This window comes from Rana temporaria (assembly GCF_905171775.1).
Source record: "Rana temporaria chromosome 2 unlocalized genomic scaffold, aRanTem1.1 chr2c, whole genome shotgun sequence".
Classification (NCBI taxonomy): Eukaryota; Metazoa; Chordata; class Amphibia; order Anura; family Ranidae; genus Rana; species Rana temporaria.
In genome coordinates this window covers 220,962-245,788 of record NW_024404408.1, presented here as the reverse complement: position 1 = coordinate 245,788, position 24,827 = coordinate 220,962, and the positions used below count along the sequence as shown (strand labels likewise).

Sequence of the window (24,827 nt, the reverse complement as noted above, 5' to 3'; positions counted from 1 at the left end):
TGCCGGCGTATGATGTCACCGGGTCAGATCTTTCGAACAGAGTACGCGTAAAGAGGGTGCACACATGCGCCCTCAACAAGAACGTGCACAAGTGGGGAGGGCAGTCCCACAGATGTCAGGACTCATCCTCCCACCAGGGAGATCACCAAGCCGCCGGGGGGGGAACAGTAAACGTGCAAGTGACATCTAGTGGTGTCCTAAAAAATTGCAGGCAGGCAACATCGTTCTGATAACAAAGGGCAGTAATAACTAGATCTAAATACACGAAAAGGTACATGTTGGGATACAAAATTATAAACTTAAATATAAAAACATGTTTTTTTTGCCATTATATATAATTTTGTATCCCGACATGTATCTTTTGTGTATTTAGATCTATGTTATTAGTGTCCTTTGTTATCAGAGCCATGTTGCCTGCCTTCAATTTTCTAGGACACCACTAGATGTCACTTGCGCCTTCACAGTTTCCCCCCAGTGGCTTGGTGATCTCCCTGGTGGGAGGATGAGTCCTGATGTCTGTGGGACCGCCCTCCCCACTTGCGCACATCTTGGCTTGGGTTTCTTCCCTGTGGATGCTTGACGAGCACACATGCAGGCGACATCTTGACACGTGCGGGAGATCTTACCTGGTGATGTCATACGTCGGTGACGGCTGATGTTATCTGTGTCACTGGTTTGGGGATTATTTAACCACTTCCCACCCGGCCTATAGCAGAATGACGGCCCGGCAGTGGTTCTGTTATAATGACTGGATATCATAGAACGTCCAGCAGGATAACACGCCGGTGGTCCTGTGTGTCAGTCATCGCTGATCGTGGTAAGGAGCCTCTGACAGAAAATCGTGCCCACCACAGTGCCAATTAGTAAGGCCCCGTACACACGAGAGGATCTATCCGCTGGAATTGATCTGCGGATCAGTTCCAGCGGATAGATCCGCTGGTGTGTACAACCCAGCGGATCTGTTTCCGCGGATTTTTATCCCCTGGGATGGATTTCAAGCGGATAAAAATTTGAAGACATGCTTTCAAATCTATCCGCTTGAATCCATCCCAACGGATTGATCCGCTGGTCTGTACAGACTCACCGGATCAATCCGTCTGAATGGCTCCCGCGCATGGGTCGTAATGATTCGACGCATGCGTGGAATTCATTATATGACCGCGTCGCGCACGTCGCCGCGTCATCATCGCGGCGACGGCGTTACACGTCATCGCGATGGTATTTCTGCGCGGATTTCGATCATATGGTGAGTACACTCCATCGGATCCAAATCCGCGGAAATCCGTTGGACCGTATCCGCGGATAAATCCTCTCGTGTGTACTAGGCCTAACACCTGTCAGTACCTCATCATCAATGCTGCCCATCAGTGCCATCTATTAGTGTCCATCAGTGCCGCCTATCAGTGCCCATCAGTGAAGGAGAAAATAAAATGTAATAACAGAAACAAAGATTTCTGTATTTTTTAGTTTGTTTAGTAAAAAAAAAACAGAGGTGATCAAATACCAGCAAAATAAATCTTTATTTGTGGGAAGAAAATTATAAAAATGTTGTTTGAGTACAGTGTCGCATGTCTGCGCAATTCTCATTCAAAATGCGACAGCGCTGAAAACTTAAAATTGTCTCGGGCAGGAAGGGGTGAAAGTGCCCGGTATTGAAGTGGTTAAGCAGCTAGCTTGCTTGAGAGTGCCGTGGACATGGGTTTCGTGGCCTGTGCTCTGCTAATATACCATCAGTAAGTATCCCTTCTTGTACACGACCACTTTGCTCCACTATGCGGAGCTTGATTTGTCTCTATGACCAATATTTTGGTATCTCTCTACCTCATAGGATACATTAGCCTGTGTCTGTGTGTGGTTCCCCTGTGGTGACCACCACCCCTGCTAACCCCTCCCAATACCAAGGCACTTTAGTTGGGTTCTGGTGCTTATACACTAAGACCCCTTCTCCTGCCCCGCACCCAAGTACTATTTGTACCTCATCTAAGGTCAGTTACCTTACATACCCCCTTTTTTTCCTCCTTTGTTTTTTTTCTTCTCCCTCTTTCCCATCCCCCTCCCTTCCTCTTTTTCTTTCTCCTCCCTTTCCCTTTCAATCTCCCCCTTCTCATTTTTTTCCTTTTCCTGCCCCCTCCCCTCTCCCTTCCCTTTCTCCTCCCTCTTTTGCCTTTCTCTTCCTTTCCCCCTCCCTTTCTCCTCTTTTCCTTTATTTACAGCTTTTTTTGACTCCCCCTTCTCCATACCTTCCCCCTTATTTCCCCCCTCCCCTCTCAATAACCACCTTCCCCACACCCCTTCTTTCTTCCTCCCTTCCCTCTCCTTTTATTTCTCTTTTCCCCTATTTTGTTCTTCCTTCCCTTTTTTCTTCCTTCACTTATTTCTTGGCCACTGTTTCCTTATGTGTGTAGTTTATACATCCATCTATATATTACCATTATCCAATCTAGATATACGTTCATTGTTTGCATGGCCCCCCCTAGCTGCTGCGGGGGAACCTCTGGTGGTGCTTCTGCCCTGATTGGACCTGGGTTGTGGGTCAGCAACATCGCTCTCCTTTTCCCCTCTATGTATTTTTCTCTGTCTTAACTTAATAGAGTGTGTATGTTTGTAAATGTTATGACATTGATTGCTTGTTAATCAAATTGCAGATATTCTCCTGATGAAGCAATATTCAGGCAGCAAAACTAGTTGAGACATGTTATCCGCAAACAACTATCCCAATGTGATCCTTCCTCTCAGGGGACTATTATGCTGGTGATCTACATGGATGGTTATCATGCATTTTATAATGTATCCGACAATGTTTTTTTTTTAATCTGTATTAATACAATTATTTATTTATTATACAACTTGAAATTTATGCTAAAATGAGCCAGTACCGAGATAGTCAATTTCTCCTTGTCTTGGGGGACCGATCTCCTAGTTTTCCCATTTATTATATATTGGACAATGGTACACCCCCTTTCTATTATACTCAGATTAAGCTTCTAGAGGTTGTATATTTTTCACATTCAAAACATTAAAATGGCTTCTCTCCAGTGTGAATCTTCTGGTGTCTGATAAGGTTTGCCTTCAATGTAAAAGCTTTGTCACATTCAGAACATTGAAATGGCTTCTCTCCAGTGTGAATCTGCAGGTGTCTGATAAGGTTTGACCTCAATGTAAAAGCTTTGTCACATTCAGAACACTGAAATGGCTTCTCTCCAGTGTGAATCTTCTGGTGTTGGATGAGGTTTGGCTTCCATGCAAAAGCTTTGTCACATTCAGAACACTGAAATGACTTCTCTCCAGTGTGAATTCTCTGGTGTATGATAAGTTCATCATTGCGTGTAAAAGCTTTTCCACATTCAGAACAAGCATATGGCTTCTCTCCAGTGTGAACCCTCTGGTGTTTGATAAGATCGCTCTTGCCTATAAAAGCTTTGCCACATTCAGAACATTGGTATGGCTTCTCTCCAGTGTGAATCTTCTCGTGTCTGATGAGGTTGTAATGCTGTGTAAAAGATTTGCCACATTCAGAACACTGAAATGACTTCTCTCCAGTGTGAATCATCTGGTGTTTGATAAGATGCAACATCGATGTAAAAGTTTTGTCACATTCAGAACACCGATATGGCTTCTCTCCAGTGTGAATCTTCTGGTGTATGGTAAGGTTTGACGTTGATGTAAAAGCTTTGTCACATTCAGAACACTGATATGGCTTCTCTCCAGTGTGAACCCTCTGGTGTGTGATAAGATGTGACTTCGATGTAAAAGCTTTGTCACATTCAGAACATTGATATGGCTTCTTTCCAGTGTGAACCTTCTGGTGTGTGATACGTTTTGCCTCCATTGTAAAACCTTTATCACATTCCAAATGAGAAATATCTTCTGAAATGACTCCTCTTATGTATACATGGGTTTGACTTTACTGTAAAGTCATTGTCACTTCCAGAACACTGAAATGACTTCTCTCCTGTTGTCCTCTGAGGCGGGATCGATGTTGAAGAGGATCCAAAACATTTATGACTTTTAGAACACGGATATGTCACTTTCAGTCACTTATAACATCCATACGGCTCATTTCCCATGTGACTTTGTTGTATTAAAGTCCAACATGACCGAAAACTTGGTTCATAAATCCACCTGTACAATAAAAATAAAAGTCAGAATTTGATAAATAAAAAGGGCGGAATAAAGTTGCTTTCTTTTTTAACATTCATTATTAAATGTATGCAATTGTGTATATATATATATATATATATATCACACACGTTTAACCACTTGCTGACCGCCTCCTGTATATATACATTGGCAGAATGGCTTGGCTGCGCAAAGTACCCGTACGTTAGTTTGAATTTGGCAAATTTTATTTTACTGAGGGCACTATGGGGTTGATTTACTAAGGCAAATCCACTGTTCACTACAAGTCACTGTAGATCTGAGGGGAAGATATGAAATATGGGGAAGCTCTGCTGATCTCCATCATCCAATCATGGCAAGCAAAAATGCTGTTTTTTTGTTATTTCCTTGCATGTCCCCCTCAGATCTACAGCGACTGCACTTCCAAGTGCACTTGTAGTGAAAGGTGGATCTGCCTTTAGTAAAATAAACCCCTATATTATTCCCAGTGGCTACTTTTTTTTAAAAGTTTATTACAATTTCCAGCGGGAGAATCTCATTCTTTGTTCTAATTCAGAGAAATGTGCTGCATAGTGATTGGCCAATGTGCTTGCGTTCAGATTTGTGGGTACTTTAGGCAAGCCGTCTAAAAATCCAAAAGTTGCAGACTCATGCCGCGTACACACGGTCGGAATTTCCGACAACAAATGTTCGATGTGAGCTTGTTGTCAGAAAATCCGACCGTGTGTAGGCTCCATCGGACATTTGCTATAAGAATTTCCGACAGCAAATGTTTGAGAGCTGGTTCTCAATTTTTCCGACAACAAAAGTTTTTGTCGGAAATTCCGATCATTTGTAGCCAATTCTTACGCACAAAAATCCTATGCATGTTTGGAGTCATTGATCATTAATTTTTCTCGGCTCGTCGTAGTGTTGTACGTCACTGCGTTCTTGACGGTCGGAATCTCCGACGACATTTGTGTGACCATGTGTATGCAAGACAATTTTGAGCCAACATTCCGTCGGAAAAAACTTTTTTTGGTCGGAATGTTCAATCGTGTGTACGTGGCATTAAAGCAGAGTTCCACCCCCAAAAAAATGGACCTTCCGCTTTTTGAAGTCCTCTCCTCCTCCGGTGTCACATTTGGCTCCCACTTCCAGGCATAGATCACCGCAGTGACCTACGCCACGTCCGACGCCTTCTCTGTCCCCCCCCCCCCCGCTGTCTTCTGGGAGACACACAGGTCCACTGAGGTCCACAGAGACATTTGTAGGGGGATCTGTACATCTCCATGGGCCAGATTCAGATAGGTTACGCGGATCTTTAGATCTTATGATTTACGATCCGCCGCTGCAAGTTTTTGAGGCGAGTGCTTAATTCAGAAAGCACTTACCTCAAAACTTGCGGCGGCGGATCGTAAATCCCCCAGCGGAATTTAAATTCCGCGGCTAGGGGGAGTGTACTATTCAAATCAGGCGCGTCCCCGTGCCGATCGAACAGCGAATGCGCCGTCCGGAAATTTCCCAGCGTGCATTGCTCCAAATGACGTCGCAAGGACGTCATTGGTTTCGACGTTTACGCAAATTACGTCCATCCGTATTCGCGAACGACTTACGCAAACAACGTAAAAAATTAAAATTTCGTCACGGGAATGACGGCCATACTTAACATTGGCTGTGCCTCATAGACCCAGGGTTAACTATACGCCGGAAAAAGCCGAACGCAAACGACGTAAAAAAAAAGCACCGGGCGGTCGTTTGTTTCTGAATCGGCGTAACTCCTCATTTGCATATTCCTCGCGTATACAAACGGAAGCGCCACCTAGCGGCCAGCGTGAGATTGCAGCCTAAGATCCGACGGTGTAAGTCACTTACACCTGTCGGATCTTAGGGAGATCTATGCGGAACCTGATTCTATGAATCAGTCGCATATATCCGACCGACGGAACTCAGAAATACGACGGCGTATCAGGAGATACACCGTCGTATCTCTTTGTGAATCTGGCCGCATGTCTTTTTTTTCAATAGAATTTATTGAAGATTTACCAAACAGATACAAAATTAAAATGACGGGGAACCGTCACTGCATCAAATACGTTTTGGAAGGTTATGTGTTGTTTGCAATAGACATGCGCACACTGAAATATTTTGTTTCTGAATTTCGTTTTCGTCCGAAAAATACATTTATTTAGTTACTCCTGAAATTTGTTTTTATTTATTTTGTTTCGTAAAAAATGCGTTCGTTTGAAAATCCAAATGAATTAAGGTCAAATCTGTTAATTAAAAGCTTATGGTGTCTGTTGAATGTTCTAATGGCGCATACACACGATCGGATTTTCCGACAAGAAATGTCCGATGTGAGCTTCTGGTTGGAAATTCCGACCATGTGCAGGCTCCATCTGACTTTTTCTGTCGGAATTTCCGACAACAAAAATCTGAGAGCTGGTTCTCAATTTTTCCAACAAGAAAAGTTCTTGTCGGAAATTCCAATTGTCTGTATGCAATTCCAACGCACAAAAATCCACACATGCTCGGAATCAAGAAGAGCCGCACTGCCTTTCGAACTTCATTTTTCTCGGCTCATTGTACGTCTTGTACGTCACCGCGTTATTGACGGTCGGAATTGTGTGTGACCGTGTGTACGCAACACAAGTTTGAGCCAATATTCCGTTGGAAAAAAAATTCACGACTTTCTTGTCAGAATTTTCAAACGTGTGTACGCGGCATAAGAGGATTCAACGAAGCAGCTAAACTGTACGATGCCGCGATCGTACATTTCCGGTCGAATGCTCCGCCCACAAGCTATAGTAGAATTCTAATGTTGTATGACTAGTAATAAATTATTTTTATTAATTATTATTACTAGTCAACCAACATTAGAATTCTTTCCTAGCCTATGGGCGGAGCATTTGACCATAAATGTCCGCTCGCGGCGATTGTATGTTTTTAATTGCTTCGTTGAATCTTCATGTCTCTATAATGTCGAATCTTTTCTCTCAATGTAGAATAATCTTGGACTAAATAGAGTTAGGTTAGGCACATTCAACCGCAGATTCGATACGCACAGATCACTATTGTCACTGGGGTGGATTCAGGCACAAATTGCGCCCTCTTACGGAGGCGCGGCGTACCGTTTTAACACTGCGCCTCCGTAAATTACGTGCGCTACGCTTCATTCATGAAGCAGTAGCTACGTAATTTGCGCGGGCGCTCCTTAAAAATGCCCGGCGTAAGGGTGCATAATTTAAATGATCCCGTAGGGGGCATGGATCATTTAAATTAGGCGCGCTCCCGCGCCGAACGTAGTGCGCATGCTCCGTCGGGAAACTTTCCCGACGTGCATTGCGGCAAATGACGTCGCAAGGACGTCATTTGCTTCAACGTGAACGTAAATGGCATCCAGCGCCATTCACAAATCACTTACGCAAACAACGTAATTTTCAAACATCGCAACGCGGGAACGACGGGTATACTTAGCATTGGCTGCCCCTGCTAATAGCAGGAGCAGCCTTACGTGGAACCCGACAAACGGAAACGACGTAAACTGCATACGTAGGGCGCGCGTACGGTTGTGAATCGGCGTTAGTATGCAATTTGCATACTCTACGCTGACCACTACGGGAACGCCACCTAGCGGCCATCGTAAGAATGCAGCCTACGATACGACGGCATAAGAGCCTTATGCCAGTCATATCTTAGGCTGCAGTCGGCGTAACAAGCTTTCTGAATACAGAAAAGTCGTTACGCCGGCGCAACTAAGCAATTGCGCTGCATAACTATGGTTACGCAGACGCAATTGCTTACTGAATCCACCCCATTGTCATGTGGAATCTTCTATCTATATCGAACTGTTGTCACAACGAAACGAAAATAAAGCATTTTTTATGTCGGATCTTTCAGATTCTGTGCATTCGTTATCGTTTGTTAAAACGAATGCGAAATTCCCAGAAATTTCTTATATAGGTAAGGCGGGGCCACCCATCACGTGACCCCATCCCCCTCTGACGCACCCTCTGCTACGTCACTGGGGAAGCCCAGGCTTCCCCCTTGCGTCAGAGGGGGGCAGGGTCACGTGATGAGTGGCCCCGCCTCACCTACATAAGAAATGTCACTAGCTCCAGCCGCGTCATTCGACAGGCTGTCTCCGGTGGAGACAGGTGGCCGGCGATGCTGCGCTCTGAATCCTGGACCTGGATGGATCTTCTCATCGCTGGACCCCGGTGGAGAGGAGATCACCCATCGCTGGATACTGACAACGTTGGAGCCCCCGGGATCAAGAGTGGATTACCACCGCTGGATTTTTTTTAATAAAGGATGTTTTTCCACGGTGTGTGTGTGTTTTTTTTTTACAATTATTTACACTTCCTTCGTGAAATGGTAGAGGTACAATGTACCCCATTACCAATTCACATGGGGGGGGAAGGATCTGGGGGTCCCCTTTGTTAAAGGGGTCATACATATTCTGATAAGCCCCCCGCCTGCAGACCCCCACAATCACTGGGCAAGGGTTGTGGGGATGAGGACTTTGTCCCCATCAACATGGGGACATCCTCCCCATGTTGAGGGCATGTAGCCTGGTACGGTTCAGGAGAGGGGGGTGCACTCTGTCCCCTCCTATTTTCTGTGGCTGGCCAGGTTAACGTGCTCGGATAAGGGGTCTGGTGTGGATATTTGGGCGAACTCCACGCCATTTTTTTTTTATTTGGGGTGGAGTTCTCCTTAAAATCCACACCAGACCCATAGGGTCTGGAATTGATATTTGGGGGGAACCCCACATCATTTTTTTAAAATTGACGGCGGGGTTCCCCTTAATATCCATTCCAGACCTGAAGGTGCCTGGTAATTGAATTTGGGGGGACCCCACACTTTTTTTTTTATGAATGAATTTTCTCTGAATTGCCAGGAGCCGACAATTCATTATAGCCGCGAGTCATTTTTAAATGACTTTTTTCTTTCAGAAATGACACTTTGTGCAGGGACAGTTCTAAGTACAGGAAACATGCGATATTTCACAGGCATACTATACACCCCCCCCCAGGTATGAAATTTAAAGGAATATTTCACTTTTATTGCTTCACTTTAAGCATTATCAAATTCACTGCTCCTGAAAAAACGGTAGTTTTTAAAACTTTTTTTTGCATTGATACATGTCCCCTGGGGCAGGACCCGGGTCCCCAAACACTCCCCTGGGACAGGACCTAGGTCCCCAAACACTTTTTAGGACAGTAACTTGAATATTAGCCTTTAAAATTAGCACTTTAGATTTCAAACGTTCGCGTCCCATAGAATTTAACGGGGTTCTAAAGTTCACACGAACATTTGGTGTGTTCGTAAGTTCTGGTGCAAACCGAACGGGGGGTGTTCAGCTCATCCCTAGTTGTAGTGTTGTACGTCGGAATTTGGTGTGACCGTGTGTATGCAAGACAACCAGTCACAGAGTCTCTGATCACCACCACACCAGTCATATTACCAATAACCACTACCACACCAGTCATTGTGTCCCTGATCCCTACCACAACACCAGTCCCAGTGTCCCTGATCACCACCACACCAGTCCCAGTGTCCCTGATCCCTACCACACCAGTCCCAGTGTCCCTGATCCCTACCACTCCAGTCCCAGTGTTCCTGATCCCTACCACTCCAGTCCCAGTGTTCCTGATCACCACAACACCAGTCCCAGTGTCCCTGATCCCTACCACACCAGTCCCAGTGTCCCTGATCCCTACCACTCCAGTCCCAGTGTTCCTGATCACCACAACACCAGTCCCAGTGTCCCTGATCACCACCACACCAGTCCCAGTGTCCCTGATCCCTATCACTCCAGTCCCAGTGTTCCTGATCACCACCACACCAGTCACAGTGTCCCTGATCACCACTAGTGTTGCTCACGAATATTCGTATTGCGAATATTCGGCTCGAATATGGCATATTCGAGTATTCGCGAATATTTCGAATTTCGCGGTCAATATTCGCTATTCCGAATATTTGGATTTTTTCAATTTTATTTTTAGAACAGATCACATCCTAGAGATCTCCATCGACGTCTAAAAGCATTGCTGGTATGATTAGAGACCTTGGGCCAAGTAGCTGAAGCGATCATTTTATATTGCCGAATATTCGCAATGCGAATATTCGGCAATAGGAATATTGCGCGATTATTTTCTCCGCCCTTCTTTTGCATCAGAGCCAATCAGAGTTCTCCTACCACAGTTGTCGAAATTCCGCAATCAATTTCGCATTCGCATTTTGCGAAATTTCGATAAAATATCACGAATATTCTGAGCCAATCAGAGGGCTCCTACCGCAGTTGTCGAAATTCCGCAATAAATATCGCATTCGCATTTTGCGAAATTTCGATAAAATATCACAAATATTCTGAGCCAATCAGAGGGCTCCTACCGCAGTTGTCAAAATTCCGCAATAAATATCGCATTCGCATTTTGCGAAATTTCGATAAAATATCACGAATATTCTGAGCCAATCAGAGGGCTCCTACCGCAGTTGTCGAAATTTCGCAATAAATATCGCATTCGCATTTTGCGAAATTTCGATAAAATATCACAAATATTCTGAGCCAATCAGAGTGCTCCTACCGCAGTTGTCGAAATTTCGCAATTATTTTCGCATTCGCAATAGCGAAATTTCGCAAACATTTCATTTCGATAAAATATCACGAATATTCGAATTTAGCGAATATTTCTCGAATATTCGGCTATATATTCGTGATATATCGCGAAATCGAATATGGCGTATTCTGCTCAACACTAATCACCACCACTCCAATCAATACCAATGATAACCACCACACCAGTCATTGTGTCCCTTATCACCACCACACCAGTCATTGTGTCCCTGATCACCACCACACCAGTTACAGAGTCTCTGATCAGCCCCACACCAGTTACAGAGTCTCTGATCAGCCCCACACCAGTCATATTACCCATAATCACTACCACACCATTCAGAGTGTCCCTGATCACCGCCACACCAGTTACAGAGTCTCTGATCAGCCCCACACCAGTTACAGAGTCTCTGATCAGCCCCACACCAGTTACAGAGTCTCTGATCAGCCCCACACCAGTCATATTACCCATAATCACTACCACACCATTCAGAGTGTCCCTGATCACCGCCACACCAGTTACAGAGTCTCTGATCAGCCCCACACCAGTTACAGAGTCTCTGATCAGCCCCACACCAGTTACAGAGTCTCTGATCAGCCCCACACCAGTCATATTACCCATAATCACTACCACACCATTCAGAGTGTCCCTGATCACCGCCACACCAGTTACAGTGTCCCTGATCACCACCACACCAGTTACAGAGTCTCTGATCAGCCCCACACCAGTCATATTACCCATAATCACTACCACACCATTCAGAGTGTCCCTGATCACCGCCACACCAGTTACAGTGTCCCTGATCACCACCACAATGATTACAGTACCATAAGGACTTGTTCACATGTGCAATGTTCTCTGAACAGCCATTCATGTTTGCTCTTCAGAGGGCATTACACAGGCATTGAGTCATTGTATTGCCTCCTCAACACTTGCTTTAAACCCTTTGGACCCCACACAAGCAACCCTATTCATTGAAGGGGTCACCATCAGTGGGCATTGCCACCATGGCATGTGTACACCCCAAGCTGCTGCCTCTGCAGCTAGAGTAGGTAGCAGTTGAGGGGCAGTAAAGCCACTGATCAACCATGAGGTTTCACTACCCTAATCCCTACGTGTATTGTCAGACTCCGGGACTTGTATAGGCAGACAGCCATGCAGGGAAAGGCATCCAGCTAGACACCACATCCGCATGAGTAGGACTGCTGTCTCCTATGGCAACAGTCTTTTAACAGTTTCTAAATTGTAATGATCTTCTTCACTTCCTGTACAATTTCCCCTTGTAATTCTTCACTCAACTGAGCTCCCAATCTCTCTCACTAGACTTGCCAATCCACTGCCACTGGATCCCCTGAGCTCTTCCAATCTTCTCTCAGTTTCTACCTCAAACTTTACCCCACTTCCTTGCTGGGTCCCTGCATTGGCACTCACAGATACTCCTCAAATGTCACCCCGCTTCCCTGCTGGGTCCCTGCATTGGCACTCACAGATACTCCTCAAATGTCACCCCGCTTCCCTGCTGGGTCCCTGCATTGGCACTCACAGATACTCCTCAAATGTCACCCCGCTTCCCTGCTGGGTCCCTGCATTGGCACTCACAGATACTCCTCAAATGTCACCCCGCTTCCCTGCTGGGTCCCTGCATTGGCACTCACAGATACTCCTCAAACGTCACCCCGCTTCCCTGCTGGGTCCCTGCATTGGCACTCACAGATACTCCTCAAACATCACCCCGCTTCCCTGCTGGGTCCCTGCATTGGCACTCACAGATACTCCTCAAATGTCACCCCGCTTCCCTGCTGGGTCCCTGCATTGGCACTCACAGATACTCCTCAAATGTCACCCCGCTTCCCTGCTGGGTCCCTGCATTGGCACTCACAGATACTCCTCAAATGTCACCCCGCTTCCCTGCTGGGTCCCTGCATTGGCACTCACAGATACTCCTCAAACATCACCCCGCTTCCCTGCTGGGTCCCTGCATTGGCACTCACAGATACTCCTCAAATGTCACCCCGCTTCCCTGCTGGGTCCCTGCATTGGCACTCACAGATACTCCTCAAATGTCACCCCGCTTCCCTGCTGGGTCCCTGCATTGGCACTCACATATACTCCTCAAATGTCACCCCGCTTCCCTGCTGGGTCCCTGCATTGGCACTCACAGATACTCCTCAAATGTCACCCCGCTTCCCTGCTGGGTCCCTGCATTGGCACTCACAGATACTCCTCAAACATCACCCCGCTTCCCTGCTGGGTCCCTGGCTAGGCATTCACAGATACTCCCGTAAACGTGACCCCACTGGCCTGCTCGGTCCTTGGCTCGGCACACAAGGCTGCTTTGCAAGCATCACATCCGCTGGCTGGGTCCCTGGCTTGGCAATTGCTGAAGTTTCTAAATTCTTCACCGTCCCCGGCTGGTGAGAACACTGCTCAGGTACTGGCTTCAGCTACTAACTGTGGTCCCTGGTAATAATGTGGATGGTCCCTTAGTGGCGACAGCTTCCCCTCTACCTCAGATTACGGCAGAACCGTCACTTCTGGTTGGACTGCAATCCCAACCCTGCACTGCTCACTTGCTTCTGGATAGGCTCTCAGACAGCCTGGCAGCCAGATGTCCCCCGGGATAGGCTCAAACTCTGGCCTAGCAGCCCTGGGCAGTACAACACACATTCACCCAGACAGCCATCCGGGTGGCACAGAACCCGGATCACCTGACTCCACCCAAATATATAGGTTCTCCCATCAGGCCAAGGAATTCAAGAAAATCCCTTCCCATTGGGCGAGATTCCCCATTCATTCCTACTCTGTCCTTGCAATGCCCTCTTCTTATCCAATGCCACCAGACACCCGGCCACCTAGTGACAGAAGAGGGAAGTGCAGCAATTCCATAATTAGAGAGAAATCATTTGACCTCCTAACAATTGGCCAATCCAACTATCACTCGGCAAATTTAACAACCACCCTGCCAAAAAATCAGAGTGCCACATGCATATAGTAGTAAGATATTTTGTATATCCACATGTGTCACAGGTCAATCTAGACCACACACTTGTTTCCAATTTATCTATTGTGTTCACAATGGATAACATTATCGTGCATTATAATTTATATCACTGTGGATTGTTCCACCCTTTACATAGAATCAGCCCACCTTTACACCATCAATCACTTTTCATTCCTGGTATTCAGGGTTTTTCAGATGCAGCAGACTTAATTGCATTGCCAGCGTTTCCCTTTATCTACACACACAGGTGGCACTAACGGGTGGCAATAATGGGGTGGCACTCCCCGTCCACAGTCGCGGTAAGGAAAGTGCGACAGATCAAGCCTGCAACCTCAACCCCAGCTGACAAATTGGGAAGATGATGTCAGAGGTGGGCGGGCAGTGAGAGCAGGAAAACCGAGGCAAGGACCTTGTTTGGTGGAGAAGGGAAGGAGAGGGAGATTGTTGTTAGCCAGTAATACCAGCTGTGATAGACTTGGCACAGCCTGCAATACCTCTGATCACCATTAGAGGGAGACTCCACCCGTATATAGCTGGCTGACCACACACAGGCAGATACAAATCTTACATACAATCTGGTGCACTCTAAGGGTTGGGGATCAGTCAGTCAGATCTAGTCTAACCCTAATCAGCACACACTTCTGGGGTTCCTCAGGCTCCCCTACAAGCTAAAATCCTTGTGTTTACTCACTCTTCCCACTCCCCATGTACACCCCACACAGAGGCAGCTCTAGGCTTTGTGAGGCCTTAGGCAAAACTTGACATGGGGGCCCCACTCACACCCATGATGGGGAAAATAATTCAAGTACAAGAGCCTCTTCCCCACAACCCTGGCTGGTGGTTGTGGGGGTCTTCGGCAGGGGGCTTATCGGAATCTGGAAGGCCCCAGATCCTGCTCTTTAATAACTAAGGGGTGAGGGCCACCCGTTGAACCCACCCCCGTATGACATCATTGACTGAGGGCATGCTGGGTCATTGACGTCACAAGGGGTGGTGTCACCGATATTCACTGGTAGTTAGGGATGCTGGCGGCCCCGCTCCTGAGTCAGGGCTCAAAATGCTGCCTGAGCACAGCAGCGTTAAGGTCCTCTGTCCCTCAAAACTGGGGAAATGCATCGGGTAAGTTAGGCGTCCGCAAGCCCCCCTGTGAGTGCGAGGCCTTAGGCGACCGCCTAATTTGCCTAATTAAAGAGCCGCCTCTGCCCCCACACCAGACACATGACTTACGATCGATTTCCACTACATGGCGATTTCTCCTCTGAAAGAAAATATGGGAACCAAAGGTTCCAAACCCGCGCAAACCAGTAACCAAAAAAACAAACAAACCACAATAAAGAGCTGCGTGTTGTAAAGTTGTCTCCGCTGCCTGGTCTGCAAGGACAACATACACACACAGATCTGCTGGATTACGATCTGCATGCAATCTGCTGATCAGACTCCATACAATCGTTTTGTGGCTCTCAGGGATTCTGTACACAGGACACAGTAGATGTTCTTCTGCCCCCATCTGAGATCACACAACATCCCATCCCCCCTCTGATTGTACAGATGAAAGGTCCGGTGAGGTGACAGTGACCCTCCTTTGTCTGTACACAAGCCTGTCAGGGGGGGTCATTACCAACCACGTGTCAGTTCCTTCAATCCTAGACCCAAGAGCTGACTATTCACACCCAAATCTGTAACAGCACTCAATTCACATATCTCTACAATCATCATCTTATCACCCCACTTTACATTTATCTTATATCTGATCAGTGTGGGAGGGGAGGACATGGGATGGAAAGTGTGCAGTGGGGGAATGGGGTGGTGGGGAGGATGGGGGGGGGCAATGGTGAAAAGTATTGGAGAGACAGGGGCTGGACAGGGGGGGAGTGAGGGACATAGAATGAACAGGGTGCCAAGGGGTTCAGGGGGGAAGTGGGGGACAGTAAGGTGAAGGAGCGCAGTGGGGGACAGGCAGGATCGGGGTGGACAGGAGGGCAAATGGTGGAGAAGGGGCAGTGAGTGTTCAGTGAGAGGAAAAATGCCCTTTATCTGTGATCACAGTGGAGGGGGGGGGGGGTGTCTGCTATCAGTGGTCACAGTGGAGGGGGGGAATGTCTGCTATCTGTGGTCACAGTGGAGGGGGGGGAATGTCCGCTATCTGTGGTCACAGTGGAGGGGGGGAATGTCCGCTATCTGTGGTCACAGTGGAGGGGGGGAATGTCCACTATCTGTGGTCACAGTGGAGGGGGGGAATGTCCGCTATCTGTGGTCACAGTGGAGGGGGGGAATGTCCACTATCTGTGGTCACAGTGGAGGGGGGGAATGTCCACTATCTGTGGTCACAGGGGAGGGGGGGGTGTCCACTATCTGTGGTCACAGGGGAGGGGGGGGTGTCCACTATCTGTGGTCACAGTGGAGGGGGGATTTCCGCTATCTGTGGTCACAGTGGAGGGGGGAATGTCCACTATCTGTGGTCACAGTGGAGGGGGGGAATGTCCACTATCTGTGGTCACAGGGGAGGGGGGGGGTGTCCACTATCTGTGGTCACAGTGGAGGGGGGATGTCCGCTATCTGTGGTCACAGTGGAGGGGGGGAATGTCCACTATCTGTGGTCACAGTGGAGGGGGGGAATGTCCGCTATCTGTGGTCACAGTGGAGGGGGGATGTCCGCTATCTGTGGTCACAGTGGAGGGGGGATGTCCGCTATCTGTGGCCACAGTGGAGGGGGGGGAATGTTCGCTATCTGTGGTCACAGTGGAGGGGGGAATGTCTGTTATTTGTGGTCACAGTGGAGGGGGGGATGTCGGCTATCTGTGTTCACAGTGGAGGGGGAGGGGATGTCCGCTATCTGTGGTCACAGTGGAGGGGGAGGGGATGTCCGCTATCTGTGGTCACAGTGGAGGGGGAGGGGATGTCCGCTATCTGTGGTCACAGTGGAGGGGGGGAAATGTCTGCTATCTGTGGTCACAGTGGAAGGGGATGTCCCCTCTCTGTGGTCACAGTGGAGGGGGAGGGGATGTCCGCTATCTGTGGTCACAGTGGAGGGGGGGGGGGAATGTCCGCTATCTGTGGTCACAGTGGATAGGGGGATGTCCGCTATCTGTCGTCACAGTGGAGGGGGGGATGTCCGCTATCTGTGGTCACAGTGGATAGGGGGGTGTCTGCTATCTGTGGTCACAGTGGAGGGGGGGAATGTCCGCTATCTGTGGTCACAGTGGATGGGGGGGATGTCCGCTATCTGTGGTCACAGTGGAGGGGGGGTGTCTGGTATCTGTGGTCACAGTGGAGGGGGGATGTCCGCTATCTGTGGTCACAGTGGAGGGGGAAATGTCTGCTATCTGTGGTCACAGTGGAAGGGGATGTCCCCTCTCTGTGGTCACAGTGGAGGGGGAGGGGATGTCCGCTATCTGTGGTCACAGTGGAGGGGGGGGGGAATGTCCGCTATCTGTGGTCACAGTGGATAGGGGGATGTCCGCTATCTGTGGTCACAGTGGAGGGGGGGATGTCCGCTATCTGTGGTCACAGTGGAGGGGGGTGTCTGCTATCTGTGGTCACAGTGGAGGGGGGGAATGTCCGCTATCTGTGGTCACAGTGGATAGGGGGATGTCCGCTATCTGTGGTCACAGTGGAGGGGGGATGTCCACTATCTGTGGTCACAGTGGAGGGGGGTGTCTGCTATCTGTGGTCACAGTGGAGGGGGGGGGGATGTCCGCTATCTGTGGTCACAGTGGATGGGGGGGGATGTCCGCTATCTGTGGTCACAGTGGAGGGGGGGTGTCTGGTATCTGTGGTCACAGTGGAGGGGGGATGTCCGCTATCTGTGGTCACAGTGGAGGGGGGATGTCCGCTATCTGTGGTCACAGTGGAGGGGGGTGTCTGCTATCTGTGGTCACAGTGGAGGGGGGCTGCTATCTGTGGTCACAGTGGATGGGGGGTGTCTGCTATCTGTGGTCACAGTGGAGGGGGGATGTCCGCTATCTGTGGTCAATGTGGGGGAGATCAGAGGGGAAACAAAAATTGATCACGGAGGGGAAATGTTGGGCATTATAGATTAGTAGGAACAATAGGAAACATACTGAAGGCGCTCATAGAAGAAGCGCTGGGGGAAAAGGTGCTGAGGAGCAAGAGGAGGCACTAGTGCTCAGAGGTAAAAGACGGGGTGAGGGTGTATTGGAGATGACTGGGGGCAGTGGGTGGACAAGCAACAATGTGGTGGACAAGGGAGTAGAGGGGAAGACTGGACACAGTGGGGTGGAATAGGCAGTGGGGGGGGGTGACAAGGGATGCTCAGTGTACTATGGGGTAACATGGGGGTGGACATGGACAAGTAGGCTTGATAGACGCAACAATGGATGGAAAGGCAATGAGGAGACAGGGGGTGGACATGGGGACAGTGGGTAGAAAGAGTAAAAATGGGGGGACATGAAGGTGGACAGGGGGGTGTGGAGTGGATAAGGTACAGGGGGATAGTGAGGTGAGAAGGAGGGCAATAAGGGGACAGGGAAAAGTGAGAGGACAGGAGGATAGGGGTAGACAGGAGGCATTGGAGAGACAGAGGAGCAGGGGGGCGCCAGGGGGATAGGAAGGTAGTAGTGGTCAGTAAGAGATGAATACCTGGCTGATGGTGTCCTGGTCTGGAGGTTGACGTGGATCTCCTCTGATGAGTCTTCTATGGTTGGGGTCCTCTCGGATGGTCCCTCTTGGCTCCTCTGATGAGTCTCCTATGGTTGCGGTCCTCTCGGATGGTCCCTCTTGGCTCCTCTGATGAGTCTTCTATGGTTGGGGTCCTCTCGGATGGTCCCTCTTGGCTCCTCTGATGAGTCTTCTATGGTTGGGGTCCTCTCGGATGGTCCCTCTTGGCTCCTCTGATGAGTCTCCTATGGTTGCGGTCCACTCGGATGGTCCCTCTTGGCTCCTCTGATGAGTCTTCTATGGTTGGGGTCCTCTCGGATGGTCCCTCTTGGCTCCTCTGATGAGTCTTCTATGGTTGGGGTCCTCTCGGATGGTCCCTCTGGGCTCCTCTGATAAGTCTTCTATGACTCTTCCCAGCACGGTGACTGGACATGAAGGGGGAAATCTCTCCCAACTCTCGGCTTCTCTTCCTCCGGCTCACAAGTGTCCACAATCAGGGGAAAGTTCTCCTCCGTGTCCCCGATGGAAGATGGAGGCTTCTTGTCCTGGCTGAGAGGTGTGAGGGACGTTCTGTGTCTGCACTACGGATCTGGGAAGACTCCAATCACATTGTGAGCAAGCTTCCTCACAGGGGCCCCTCCCCCACAGAGGCCTCGGGCCATGCTGACCACAAACACAGGACAGGGAGGGGATATTCACAAAGAGGGCCCCTCCCTCACAGACATCCCGGGGCCATGCTGACTACAAACACAGAGAGAGGGGGAGGGGGACTCACATCTGGAGTCATTCAGTGCCATGTGCTTCTCATTCACTACAACCTAAAGAGAACCCCTCCCCCCTTTTAACCACTTGCTGACCGGGCTTTTTCTGCCACTTTTTGTTTTCAAGTTTAAATCTTTTTTTTAATTATTATTATTATAATACAGGATTTATAAAGCGCCAACAGTTTTCGCAGCGCTTTACAATGTAGGGAGACATTACACCAACATTTTTTATATAAATAATTATTATAGTTTTTTTTTTTTTTAAACTGCCCCTTTAAATATTTTTTTTATCACTTTTAGACCCCTTTCACACTGGAGTGTTTTTCAGACGCTTGTCGGCTAAAAATATCGCCAGTAAAGTGCCTGAAAAACGGCTCCCCATGCAGGGCGCATTTAAAGCGGGATTCCACCTGCAATTTATTTTTTAATAAGGACACTTACCTGTCCTAGGCGCCCGCGATGTCGCCCCCCCCGAGGCTGATCTCTCGATCGTGGCAGGTCCTGACGCCCCCATCCTCACTAAGGGAAACAGGCAGTGGAGCCTTGCGGCTTGACTGCCCGTTTCCTATTGCGCATGCGCGAGTCTTGCTGCGCTGTATGAATGGGCGGCCGCTCTCTGGGATACACACAGTTCCCTGAAGGCAGCGCGCCCCATTCCCCAGAAGACAACGCGAGGATGAAGATCAGCCGTGGACTAGGAAGAGGCAGATTAGGAAGATCCGCATAGCAACCGCTATTCCTGGTAAGTAAAAACATTTGTTTTCACTTTTTTTGTAGCATTTTGGTGTAACTATTTTTAGGGTGGACCTCCACTTTAACCCTTTATTTGGCTTCTAGCAGGGGTTAAAAGCGCCCGCTAGCGGCCGAATAGCGTCGCTAAAACTACATTAAAGCCCCGCTAAAACTAGCTGCACTTTACCGCTCCTGCCCCCGCCCCAGTGTGAAAGCACTAGGGATGAGCCAAACACACCCCCCCCCCTCGGTTCAGTTTTCAGCAGAACATGTGAACAGGCAAAAAGTTTGTGTGAACACTGCTAAAGATTATGGGACACGAACATGGAAATCAAAAGTGCTAATTGTAAAGGTTAATATGCAAGTTTTTGGCATAAAAAGTGTTTGGGGGCCCGGCTCCTGCCCCAGGGGACATGTATCAATGCAAAAAAATGCCCCCTGCAGAGAATTGCAAACAAAAGGTCTACTGGGACAAAGGGAAACTGTACAGAGAAGGTTTTCCTGCAGAGGGGAATGAGGCTGACACAAGTAGTAGGCAACTGGTTGTACCCAGTCAATTTAGGGGACAGCTACTAAAAGTGTCTCATGAGGTTCCCCTAGCAGGGCACTTGGGAATCACTAAGACCCGAGGGCGGTTGATACATAACTTTTATTGGCCTACGATGCTCACTGACATAGCTGACTACTGTCGGTCCTGTGTTACCTGCCAGCGAGTTGGCAAGGTAGGGGATGTACACAGGGCTCCGCTAAAACCTTTGCCTGTGATTGAAAAACCTTTTAAGAGGGTGGCGGTGGATATCATTGGGCCTTTGGCCATCCCTAGCAGTTCAGGCAAACATTTTATCCTGACAGTTATAGACTATGCCACGCGTTATCCAGAGGCGGTGGCTCTCTCCTGCCTCCGGACAGACAAGGTCGCTGATACTTTGCTGGGAATCTTCACAGTGGGGTTCCCGGCCAAGCTCATTAGCGATCAAGGCCATCAGTTTGTGTCTGACTTGATGCAAGCTCTCTGTCTGAAAATACAGATGACACCACCTTGATTGAGAGTGTTTGTTGAAGCTGAGGATCAACCTTCGCCCCAGTCTCTCCCAGCTTAGCGGTGCAGTAGGACGCTCTCTTGCGAGTCTGCTCACCTTAGGGCAACGAGAGCTGGACGCTCCAAACACGTGTCGGCTCTCCTCAGGGACTAAATCAGCCAGGCAGGGTCCTCACGTAGGCACACCAACCCCCAACCTCAGCTCTCCGCTCGCTCCAGCCGACTTTTTGCAATCTGCCTTCCCCTGGCTCCCTCCTTCATCCCTCCTTCCACGGCAAAGGTAAGCCCCTGGTGCACAGGGCTATCCCACCTCCCTGAGCTCCGCTGACAGCCATCCTTTTCAGGATAAGCCACGGCGGTGCCCCTCGCGCCACCTCGTCTCCTCGTGGAACGATTCCTGGCTGCCAGGTTTAGGAAAGGCCGCGGCTTCACCCGCGGCCTAATTGCACGCCGCACCAGCTACCTCCAGCAGCACATAAATCCCCCCCTTTGATCCCAGCAGCATCCCCCAGCCATCGCCAGACACCCCGGAGCTGCATCCCTCCCCCCACTCGCTGACAGGCTGACATCCATGGCTGCAATCATCGGCTCTCTTCCGGCTGCCCCCCCGTTCTCTCCGGCTCCCCCCCCTGGTCCTCCATTCTCGGCCGATACCCCAGCCGGTCCCCCCCCTCACAGATACCACCGAGGCCATTATCCTGCTAGGGGCTCGTGGCACCCGCATCCACAGCCAGGAAAGTCTGCGGCTTCAACCGCGGCCTAGTGTGGATTCCCACGATTATCCAGCCTAAACCGCCCCTTTTCTACTCCTTTCAGTACTTGATCCAGGGCCACGTCAGATCGCCCAATAGGGGGGTCAGGAAGGAATTTTTTCCCCTGCCACGCACATTGGCATAGCACGGACAGGGTTTTTTTGCCTTGCTCTGGATCAACCAGGGAGGTAGGATTCAGTGAATCGCCCGCCAGTCATTTACTTAAAACCCCCCCCTTATCGGCATCTGCCCCCCAGTGCGCCAGCAACTATGACTAAACTGAGTTACTCGGCTGCAACCATATGGAGACTAAAGCCATCGGCCTCAATATTACCAGCCGCCACCAAAAAAGTCTTAAGGACTGAACGACAGTCAAACACTACACCTGCTTATCCAAACCTAAGTGCATATCATGCGCTCTGGTCAATACAAGATCAGCAGTAAGACACTGAGCAGAAATTCATGATCTCATCCTACAATGCGATTTAGACTGCCTCTTCATTACAGAAAGCTGTCTCACAACTGACTGTAACACCATTCTCGACGAACTGGTGCCTGAGAATTATCGCATAATAACAGAAAACAGAGTGGGGCAAAGAGGAGGAGGCCTGGCAGTGATCCATAAGAGTTACCTCTCGATCACTAAACCAGTCCTTCAAAACTCTCTTCCATTCATGGAAACCCTCTCCCTACAGCTACAAGAAACCCCCAGGAGACCGTCCATATTCTACTCTGCTATAGACCACCGGGTCCTAAATCGCAGCTTCTCACATCATTGACAGAGTTCATGTCCACTTATACACTAAACAGCAAACATCTTTTGCTGCTTGGGGATCTCAACCTTTGGGCCAACTCCTCACAGGATCCCGTGGCCGTCGCCTGCATTGACCACTTGGAAGGACTAGGTCTGCAGCAGCTAGTATGTGGGCCCACACATACTTCTGGTCACACGCTCGATCTTATTTTCAGACAAGATCTAGAAATAAAAATTCTGGAAAATGAGTCGTTACCATGGACAGACCACCATGTAATCAAATTCATGATTACCAAAAATATCTCTTTGACTAAAACACTAAAACCAGTGACAACACACTGGACCAGATCGCAGAAGAAGCTCCATTCGGAACTCTTCAAAACAACATTAGGGAACAAAGTAAAAACAATCCATTCACACCAGTTTGCCACGGAAACCTTGGATGCCATTAACACAGCTCTACTACAGTCAGCCGACGTAGTAGCGCCCAAACGCAAAACCTGCATCCGGAAAATCAACTCCAGCTGGTTTAACGACCAGCTGGCATTGTTTAAGCAAGAATGCAGAAGAGCGGAAGCAGCTTGGAAAAGAAGCACTACAGACGAAAACCGCGCCATCTACAAGGAAATAACAAAAAATATCACAAAGACATTTTCAAGGCCAAAAAGTATCATTTTCCAAGATCATCACCAATGCCCTAAATCGTCCCCGCGTAGAGAAATGCCTCTTTGATAGAAAACTGGATGACAAAGAGTTATCTTAAACTCAACGGTTCGGAAACAGAACTTCTCCTGTTTCACGCCAATAGTAAGAACCAACTGGCAACAACATGGATACCCCCGCCCATTCTGGGCAAAATCATCACCCCTAGCACCAAAGTCAAAAGTCTCGGAGTCATCTTTGACACCTACATGACAATGGATGCACAAATAGGGTCAGTAGTCAGCGGATCCCACCATCTGCTGCGCCTACTACGCAGACTTATTCCATTTATTCCTAAATAAGACATAGCAGTCGTGGTGGGAACAATTGTTAACTCCAGACTGGACTATGCAAATGCCCTTTACCTCTGACTCCCAAAGTACCAAATCACTCGTCTGCAAGTCATTCAGAATACGGCCGCACGTCTTGTGACTGGGAAAAACCTTGGGAATCAATCTCACCCTCACTGAGAATCCTTCACTGGCTGCCAGTGAAAGACAGAATCACTTTCAAAGCACTCTATCTGACACATAAATGTATTTTGGGAAATGCCCCCCAATATCTATGCGAAAAACTAAAAGCCTACAACCCCAATCGCGTTCTGCGATCCTCCAACCAAAATCTACTCCAAATACCCAAAACCAGATACAAGTCCAAAGGAGAACGAAGATTTGCGGTCCAAGGACCCAGACTATGGAACGCTTTACCAAGCAGCATTCGGTTGGAGGAGAACCACTTGGCCTTTAGGAGAAAGATCAAGACCCATCTCTTCTGAGGTCAAAGGAGAAATGGACAAACAAGCACCCAGAGGCGATTCAGTTCGCATGTGCAGCACTATATAAATTTTTCACTCACTCAGATCCGGGTGCTGAATCCTGTGTCAGGGGATTCTGGACCAAAAGTGTCTCCTCATAAAGGAAGGTCTGTGGCAGAGACTGGACTTTATTCCGTGAGCCATCCCGGCTGCTAGGCCAGTGAGAGGGACCTATCCGGGGGAGCAATACCCACTCTGGCTAGAGTGGTGACGAGAACTTTTGGCTGGAAGCAAGAACCTACCTACCTACTTACCCTTCCACCCCTCCAATTTATTTTCTACTAAGTTTCTACAAATAAATCCCAGAAAGAGACAAGTATCGTATGGACATTGGAATTCTTCAGACTCTCTTTACCGCTCTGGACAGCGAGAAGATAGAGGTAACGTGCCACCCAAAATATCTTATCCTGGTTCACCTCCTTTTTGGAAAACCGATCACAAATAGTGAAATTGGGACCATCTCCTAATTCACCCCACTGCAACCCATCCACCCACTGACCTCCTGTCCCCTCCTCTGTTTCCCCAGCAGCTCCTTCGGGGGTAGTGCTACACGTGTAATATTATACAAGGTGTGGGAACGATCGGCACAAACAATACAACCTCACATTGTTTTCTTTGATGGTGACGGAAGTCATAGAACATCGGGAACATCGCCCTGTTCAGCTGCCCATACAATCGTACAATCTCCTTCTCTTATGGTTAGTGGAGGGAAATGGAAGTGTATGAGGTGATCCCCCGGGGGGTGCAATATGAGAGTCCTGAGAGATGTGAGAGCTCCGGATCTCTCTGAAGACACCAGTGTGATGAGGGGAGGAAGGAAGAGGACACAAGAAAGGGAAAGCTCCTCCTACACAAGAGATTATTGGAGGAGAAATCTTCTCACTACATACCATGGATTGATGAATGGCGCTTAGAAGGAGATCAACATTTC

General features: G+C 48.7%; 1 protein-coding gene across 1 annotated transcript in view; it reads right to left on the bottom strand.

The window, feature by feature from the left end:
• Window positions 1-2,811: 2,811 nt before the first annotated feature.
• The window catches only part of LOC120921543, a 167,361-nt gene continuing 145,345 nt past the window's right edge, over window positions 2,812-24,827 (bottom strand). The window contains 1 exon segment of the mRNA XM_040334042.1: window positions 2,812-3,902. Within this exon segment, the coding sequence (XP_040189976.1) occupies window positions 3,017-3,902 (886 nt within the window). The 3' untranslated portion in view covers window positions 2,812-3,016.